Source organism: Vipera berus (genome assembly GCF_964194415.1).
Source record: "Vipera berus genome assembly, chromosome: 5".
Taxonomy (NCBI): Eukaryota; Metazoa; Chordata; class Lepidosauria; order Squamata; family Viperidae; genus Vipera; species Vipera berus.
Window position 1 is genome coordinate 31694344 of NC_138207.1, and position 8671 is coordinate 31703014.

At 41.9% G+C, this 8671-nt stretch overlaps 1 protein-coding gene across 1 annotated transcript in view; it reads left to right on the forward strand.

The window, feature by feature from the left end:
• The window catches only part of SPHKAP (SPHK1 interactor, AKAP domain containing), a gene marked incomplete at both ends in the record, with an annotated part of 244645 nt that extends 237846 nt beyond the window's left edge, over positions 1-6799 (forward strand). Inside the window, 3 exons of the mRNA XM_081328536.1 lie at positions 5143-5192; positions 5280-5464; positions 6656-6799. Coding sequence (XP_081184662.1) covers positions 5143-5192; positions 5280-5464; positions 6656-6799 — 379 coding nt within the window. The remainder of the gene's footprint in view (positions 1-5142; positions 5193-5279; positions 5465-6655) is intronic.
• Positions 6800-8671: the final 1872 nt, after the last annotated feature.

An 8671-nucleotide genomic window follows, 5' to 3' on the forward strand; every position in this document is an offset into this window, starting at 1 on the left:
GGCGCGCTTTGCCACCCTCATTGCCACAAGATAGGATCTAGAAAAGGATCTTAACTGTGTTCGGTCAGACTCAGACCGACTGGCTCTCCAAATGCTCTCTAGGCCCCTTCTCTGGCGCTTCATCTCCCGCAGGTCCTTGGAGAACCAAGGAGCGAGTCGGGACTTGCGCCGGGTCAGAGGCCGCAAAGGGACAACACGGTCGAGCGCCTCCGAAGCAGCCTGTTGCCAGGCATTAACTAAGGACTCGACCGGGTTGTGGGAGAGGGAGGTGGGAATCGGTCCAAGCGCCATCTGGAATTTATCTGGGTCCATCAGGCGCCTGGGGCGGAACCACCTGGTCGGTTCCGCCTCCTGACATCGGGGGGTGACGTGACGGAGGCCCAACCGCAGGAGGTAGTGGTCTGTCCATGAAAGGGGTTGTGATGTTGGAGTAACCCCACCCAGTCCATTTAGCCACTGCCCAGAGACAAAAATAAGATCCGGCATGTTTCCTCCCTCGTGAGTTGGGTCCTGAGTAATTTGAATCAGGTCCACGGCCGTCATGGAGGCCATGAACTCTCGGGCCACTTCTGATGCACTGCCCAGGGAAGGTAGATTAAAGTCTCCCAGTACCATAAGTTTTGGAAATTCGACCGCCAATCCTGAGATGGCGTCAGGTAGCTTGGGTAGAACCGTTGCTGTGCAGCTTGGAGAGAGGTATACCAGAAGTAGGCCCAACTGACCACCAGGACCCCATCTTAAGAGGAGGGATTCACATCCGTCTATCTGAGGGGCAGTGGCCTCCTGCGGATGGAGGGTCTCTCTGATAACGACCGCCACGCCACCTCCCCTACCCTGAGCTCGAGGTTGATGTAGCACACGGAAACCTGGAGGGGATAAATCAGTCAGAGGGACCCCTCCCTCTGGGCCCAGCCAGGTTTCCGTGATGCATGCCAGGTCTGCGTCTTCCTCCTCGATCAAGTCATGGATGAGGGGAGCTTTATTCACAACAGACCTGGCATTAAAATAGATCAGCCTGAGCTCAGGAGTCAGTCCTCCCTCTTCCCCAGGGCAGCAGGCGAGAGCCAGAGGGTCAGCGCGCGCCACAGCAAGAAGATAGCGTGGGCGTGATCTCAGAATACGATATGGCCCTCTGCTCCTCCATCTGCTGCCATTCCCAATTACTGTGGGGATCGGTATCCCTGTCCCATCCCCCTGGTTTACAAGACTCTCCTCGGCCCTCATATTGCCGCGACCATTGGCCAACCTAGGCTGAGACAGGTCCGGTGGGATCTTCCCCTCATTCTGCTGGGCTTGACCCTCCCCCCTCTCTAACCCTTCAAAAAATTTTAAAAGAAAACCCAAGAGCCTCTTCTTGGCGCCATGCCACCTCTCGGGGTCCCAGGACCCGTCATTAAGGAAACGGCGGCGTAGGTCTGATGGCCATCTCTGAGAGAGGGGGGAAGCTCTCAGGGCAAGTAGCTCACTTCTGGTGTAAGCCATCAGAGGTGGAAATAGGAGTAAAGGACGAGCTGGTTGGAACAACTGCATATCAAGACCACAGAGCTGAAGTAGTGGCTCCTGAGAACATGGTCACCCTCTCACAGTGATCAGGATCTCAGGGGGTCACCATCCAGCTCTGGGTAGGTCGCAGGAGGAGAGAGTCCGGTGAATGCTAGCATAGTCTGTTGGTGGATAACTTCGTAGCTCCGGTGATGAGCGATGGTAGTTCATCTATCTCCATGCCTAAGATGTCATCGCGACCGAGGGGCTGTAGTCAGTCTCCGGTGAAAAAATGAAGGAGGGATTATCTGGATTTAAAGTATGATCCCGAGAGGATAACTGCTATCTCGGGGGCCTTTCGGCACATCCCACCTCCAAATAAAGCTTCAGGTGGTCCCTGGTGAATTCCGCCCTCCAGACCAGATACAGGAGGGTTTTAAATGGCGCTCTAGCCTACAGACGGTGGCCATCATCCCACAGACCTCCGTGGGGGGGGGAGCTCGATGATCTTATAGATGGGCAGATGGGGGGCAGCAGCCACCAATTCTGGAGCCTCGCCATCCAGGCTACCTTTCTAGGCAGCCCCAGGTCGTTACAGCTCCTCCGCAGGTGGCTGCAGGACCGGACCGTTTGTCTGTCGAAGGGAGATCGATCAGGTCGTTGTAGGTCCGTTGCAGGCTTCCACATGCCGCACATCCAAGCAGGCCGCTTAACAGCTGATTTGGAGGCCGCCGCAAGATCCCACCGGCAGCTGCCGGCTAGTATATGCTCTCTGCCGGTCTGAACGAGCCAGAAAAGGCTGCAAACTGCGCGTTGCAGCCCGCCCATCATCGGCCGCTTTACAGGCTGCCGCGGGGTGCCGCCGGTTACTCGCATCCAAGCAGGCCGCTTAACAGCTGATTTGGAGGCCGCCGCAAGATCCCATCGGCAGCTGCCGGCTAGTATATGCTCTCTGCCGGTCTGAGCGAGCCAGAAAAGGCTGCAAACTGCACGTTGCAGCCCGACCATCATCGGCCGCTTTACAGGCTGCCGTGGGGTGCCGCCGGTTGCTGTCGGCCGTTGTAATTCGACCGTCAGCCTGATCGAGCCGTTCCGCTTGGCCCCTTCGAGTCCGGGAGCCTTGCCTCCTTGCCGCTTCGCCGTCCTTTCCAATACCGCCCCGTTGTTATTGCTGGCGCTCGTTACGGGCTCCACCGAAGCCTCGGAGGGTCCTGTCACTCATCCGGGCTAGGGAACAGCAGCCCCCTGCAGGGCTCCATGCCAAACTCGCATCCTTTGATCTCCGCGATCAGCTGCGAGCGGCCATCTTCCAGGAGGCGTGGCAAAAAAAAAAAAGGGTACATAGCTACTTTTGTTTCCGCTGGAGCTGTCTATAGTAATTAATATAAATGCTTTTATCTAGCAACACATTTTTGTTTATTTTGAAGAGTGATACCAGATCAGCCCCAAATCCTGCACTAGGCAGATGGCAAAGAAGCAGGAAGCATTAGCACTTTTCCACTAGTTTTATTAGCTTAAACTTAAATCAGTTAGCAAGCAATATTAGAAATGAGATGTAAATAGCAAAAGATATGCAGAGAAAAAAATATCACACATGAAACTCTTACCGCAGCTGAGGTTTAAGTAATTTCAAAAAGAGCATGTCCACTGTAGTCCTAGAGACAAACGGATCTATAATATCCAAACCGGGGGCTATAAGTTGAAGTTCCATTTGCAAGGGAAAAAGTCAAAAGAAATCAGGAAAAGGAACCAGAGGAACGCAGGTCCAATAATGGAGAGTTCTTTCTAACAAAACAAGCAGTTTTGAAGCATGCTCTGTAACAGCCAGAGTTTCAGATTTTTCCTAATGGTTAATTAACCCTGCGAAAGGCTTCTTCTTGAAGAGTCATGCCTATTCCACTACTCACCTTTACCTGACTTTGACTGCTTGCTATCTGAACCAGCAGTCACCTGTACTGAGTGACTCAGGTGGCTGACTACCTGTTGTCTTCCAAAGTGTAGGCTGAAAGTCTGCTGTGTCTCATATTCAGCCTTATAATCATGAATTCATAACTGCCCCTATGGATTATTTTGTGCATGAAAAAGTGGAGGTAAGCTTATCTAATTTGTAGATGACACAAAACTGAGTGAATAGCTGAGCTTAGACTTGGAGAAATTTAAATTAACTTTAACTTACTAGAAAAAAATAGCTGAAAATAACAATGAAAATTAGCAGAGAGAATTGCCAGTTCCTCATTTAGGAAAATCAAATGCCTTGGAATAGGGTGGTGGATATCTGACTTGACAAACTCAGCACAAGTGTGAAACTTGACTGCAAATTGAATATAAATTGGACTATGGTCTGGTTGGAAGAAAAGCAACCACCACTTTGTTCATTGCATTAACAAGTGTGATTTCCAAATATTGGGAAGTAATTCCACTTTATATTGCTTTGGTCAAGTCTGTCCATTCTGAGAGCAGCTATTAGCCCTCCTCTGCATTTCAAACACTATGAATATTAACATAATGCATTGCACTCATCTTATTGAGGATATCTCTTAGCAACAAATTAGGCTTGTTCAGAACAGAGTCAATTAATTTAAGATGAAGAGAAGCTGTTATTTTCAAAATGAAAAGATAATTAACATGGTGCACACATTTTTAACACATTTTCTTGTTTGGGTTCATTTCTATTACATTTCTCTAAAAGTATTAAAGCTCTGAACAGGTATATGAAATATGCTTATATAATCTATACCTGGAAAATGGAACCATTTATCAAAGAATGCCTACCACAATGATTATTAAATTCTTTTGCCTAATTACCCTTTTCCTGGTCGTTCAATAAGTTATTATCCTCACAGAAAAAAATAAAAAATAAAACTAGACTCTGTTGTTTTATACAAGGGTTCATCTAGTATCTCAATCCTGGAAACTCTTCATTCCAATAACCATATCCTATATATATTTAGTGTGCAATTCTAAAGGACAGACATGTTCAAGTCCAATATCATTCAATGGAATTAAAATCCAAACCTGCAAATGAATGAAGACAAATCAGAAACTTCTATACATCTTTCTGAATGCAAAAGTGGGACATTTATATTTATTTTTTGTATTCAGTTAATAAAGTTTAATGCAATGAACATTTTTAGTAGAATTGCAGAAATTAATTATCTTAAAAATCCAGTGTGCCTTAACAATCAGCATTCAAATCCATAATACCCATTTCTTAGACAAAGGCATGGAAAGGAATTCATCACCGAGGTTCAAAAACCAGGTAAGCCTTGACCATGTGCTATCCCCCTGGTGCTGACTCATGAATTTGAGGCTACATTGAGTTTTGCTCTAGATTTGCTGGGCATTTCTTTAAATATTTAAAATCCCTACCTAAGATTAATCTGAATCAGCATGCCTTTATTTGGTAGAAAAAAAGTAACTGAAGGGAGTCTAGATATGCCTCGCATGGCAAGGAATTATGAAGGCTAGGTGCAAAACACACACAAAAAAAGCATCTCTCATTCCTATCACTGCTCTACCAATAGGCTTCTGTTAGTGTAGTTCAAGAAAAGTAACGGTTTTATTATGATGTATCTGAAGTAATCAGATTCTTGAAAGAATGAATGTGTAGTATTTGAGCCAAAGTTCCTTGTAAACATTTTTGTTTATTTGTTTCTTAAGTGATTTAACAGAAGGTGTTTTCTGTGAGAAACTACCAGAAAAGATAGAGGGTAAGTCATACATTATAAAATAAGACAGGGGAATTTACTTCATAAGCATCTGTCTCATGAAATAAAAATCATACTTTCACTCTTTAGAATGCACGTCGGGGTTGACTGTTGAAACTACTAATAAACAGAAAGATCTCTTGGTGATAAACATGGACCTGGAACCAGAATATCCTGATGCACAATTGCGTGCTACACTTCAATGGATTGCTGCATCTGAGCTTGGGATACCCATAATCTATTTTAAGAAATCTCAGGAACACAGAATTGAAAAGGTATTTGTGAATGGTTGGATAGATTCCATTGTTTAATATGCCACCACCCCTTTCTATGGTAGCCAACACAATATATAAGCAAGAAAATATATTAAATAAAATATGCAAACACACATCTAGCTAATAATGTACCCAAAAGGATATCCTATGTACCATTCAGTGGAACAGCTTAGTCTTTAACAATCTGGGAAAGGCAAGGGGGACTAAGAGCAGTCTGTGTCTGAGAAATTCAGCATGTTCAGCATGGGGGCAATTACAAAGAGGGTATATTGTTCAGTTCCTACTCCATAGGCTTCACATCAGGTGGCAGCTCTCATTAATCCTTTCCAGAAGAATACATGGGACAAACAAGATCTTGACATGAGTCATAGCTCCATAAATATTCAAGAGCTAAGTCATGATGGGTTATAAGTTTTACATATATCCTGCCTTACAAAGATAATGCTGCTGATGCTTAAGTGAGTTGCTCCAAGCTGCCAAAGGGCATTAGGTAAGAGGGAGCAGGATATATGTCCTCGGACAAGTGCTGACTCTTCGGCTTTGAAACAGAGATGAGCACCGGCCCCTAGAGTCGGAAACGACTAGCACGAATGTGCGGGGGAACCTTTACCTTTACCTTAGTGTAGTATAGCAATGTGGCTAGTAGATTTTGCCCCAGTCTGAAGTGTAAAGAAAACAAATGTCAGAATGCATATTGATGCATATTAGAATAAAACATACTTCTCTAGGATTTTGTGCTGCTCTGTGATTGAAATAGAGATCCAGTATTGGATGTTTTAATTTCCACTGACAAAGACATTTTAGCTATTTTAGAAACCTACAACCCAGTTGATACCTTTTTATCAGAGTCAGCTCTACAGAAAATAGTACATAGCTTTTATTTTTACAATTTGTTTTTAAATAGTGTCCTCATTTCTACCAAGGGTCTCTTAATTCTTTAGTAAATGTATGTGGATTATTTGATTTGTCATTAATCATTAGCTGACTGATCAGTAGCAAAATATGAATCAACAGAGTGGATGTAAATGGTGATTATCAATCAATGACCATCAACTTAGGCCAGTTCAAACATGCACATTTGTCACAGCTGTTTTCACTAATTAAACTGTGAATAAACGTGTACTAGTTTAGATCTCCTAGCTTAAAAGAAAAAAGGAAAAAAAACCTTGTCTAATTTTTTTCTTCTTCCAGTTTTTAGATGTTGTGCAGTTTGTGCACCAGAAGTGCTGGAAAGTGGGTGATATCTTTCATGCTGTGGTACAATTTTGCAAGCTCCATGAAGAAAGTAAAGAGCCAACTCTGAGCCTCTTTGACTGGCTTCTTGAGCTAGGATAAAAACCTTCTTAAAGATTCTATTTGCATTTTTAATCTATTTTAAGCGGCAGTGATCTGTGAGTGGCTCTGTTTTATTCAAAATCTCAACATAAATAGAGCTGAAAATTATAAATTCTGCTGATTCATCATGACCCTGTTCCAAAGCAGTGCAAAGAAGGGAAGTGAGGAGGGAGGGCAGGGCAGAGAGAAGTGAAGAGCCAGTGTAAAATATTGCTACATGAAGGACTTTGTAATTTTGAATGCATTCCTCTTGAAAAGAATAGGACATGCATTTAAATGACTGACGTTTTACAAAATCTAAATGAAAAAGACATTTTCCATAATTTGCCAGCTATGTACAGTATTAACTGGTATCACAGTAACAAAAAATACAAAAAACTTTGTTTTTATAGTTCAAATGCCTAAATGATTATACAGTGACAAATGAGTACATATCAGATGTCCTTAAATGAATTCTATATTGTTTTGCTTTCAATCTTATCCCCAAATTAGGGTCTATGTTCACACTGCACTGAAAAGCCTGAAACTCATTCCACAAGGGTGTCCGTTCTGCTGAAAGAATTAAGCCCAACAAGTTTTTAAATGAGTTCTTAAAACTCATGTTCAGTGAGTGTAATCCTGCACTGTGTCCTTTAGTAGCATTGAGTCTCACAGGGAGTTCTAGAAAACTGCCTGAAATATTAGCATTTTCCAGTTCCCTTCCACGTTTTTAACAATGATGCATATGCTTTATAAATCTATTTACAATCGATGAATAAATAATAGAAGCATGTACTCTGAGTAAGCTAGCAGTGGGTTCAGTCAGGAATTTAATACAGTCATTTAACTCTAAAAGTAAAATAAGTTCAATTAGGTCAACTGGAAAATAATGGCTTTTCATTATGCCTTAATAGGAAAATTGTACTGATGAAATATATTTCATACTACTAACAACAGTTTATTTCTAACATCTTTAAGCTAATGTATTGTTTTACTGTAAATATTTGAAGTATAGTACATAAGATTTTTCTTACAGAAAAATGTACTTGTCAAAAGCTGGTACTTTGCTACTCAGAAAAATAGTTCTCATCCTACTCAAACATTCTTTGTAAGAGCTAAAGAATCTGATTTTAATATATATTCAAGAAAGTAAATTAGATTGCAGTAAAAAAAATCTTCAGCTTGCTACCTGGTAAATAGCTCCAGTGCAAATTGCCAATATCCATTGCTACGTAGTTGTTTTCATTGTGGCGCTACTATATTGAACATTTCTTTCACAAAAAGGAGGACTTTTCTCTACAAAATTACATTTTAGAATGTATCCAAAAATAACATTATTTTGCACTATTTTAGAAGCAATTTTTAATACAGTATATAGAGCCATAATTACCATCATTTCCCAATCATGCCTGCCCTTTCTTACATATACAGTAAAGATATTGCCAGCATTTTTATCAATTTAAGTGGCTTTATGGAAAATAATCATTCTACAGTACCTGTAGAAAAGTAAAGAATACCATTGTTCATAGAAGAACTTTGGACTAGCACCTTGGTCTGCTTTGGAAAAGTGCCATTTCCTAAAAAGTTTATCAATAAGTGTTTGCACTCAGAAATCAATAAAATAATAGATCATTAGAGATCAATATATTGTTGAAATATATTTATTTTTGACCAATGGCAAATTAGTTGTGAATTATACAAATTTTGCAGTGGTAGAATGTTTACAAGCACAAATAATATAACAATGTAACAATGTGATGACATTTCTCTGTATATTACATTTTAGTACTGAAGCCTGACTTGACATAAATTTGTGTTAACAATCTGCCTTTATCTTTCTTAAATCTGATTCTGAATATCCCTTGTATGTGATACAGATGAAATAAAGCATTG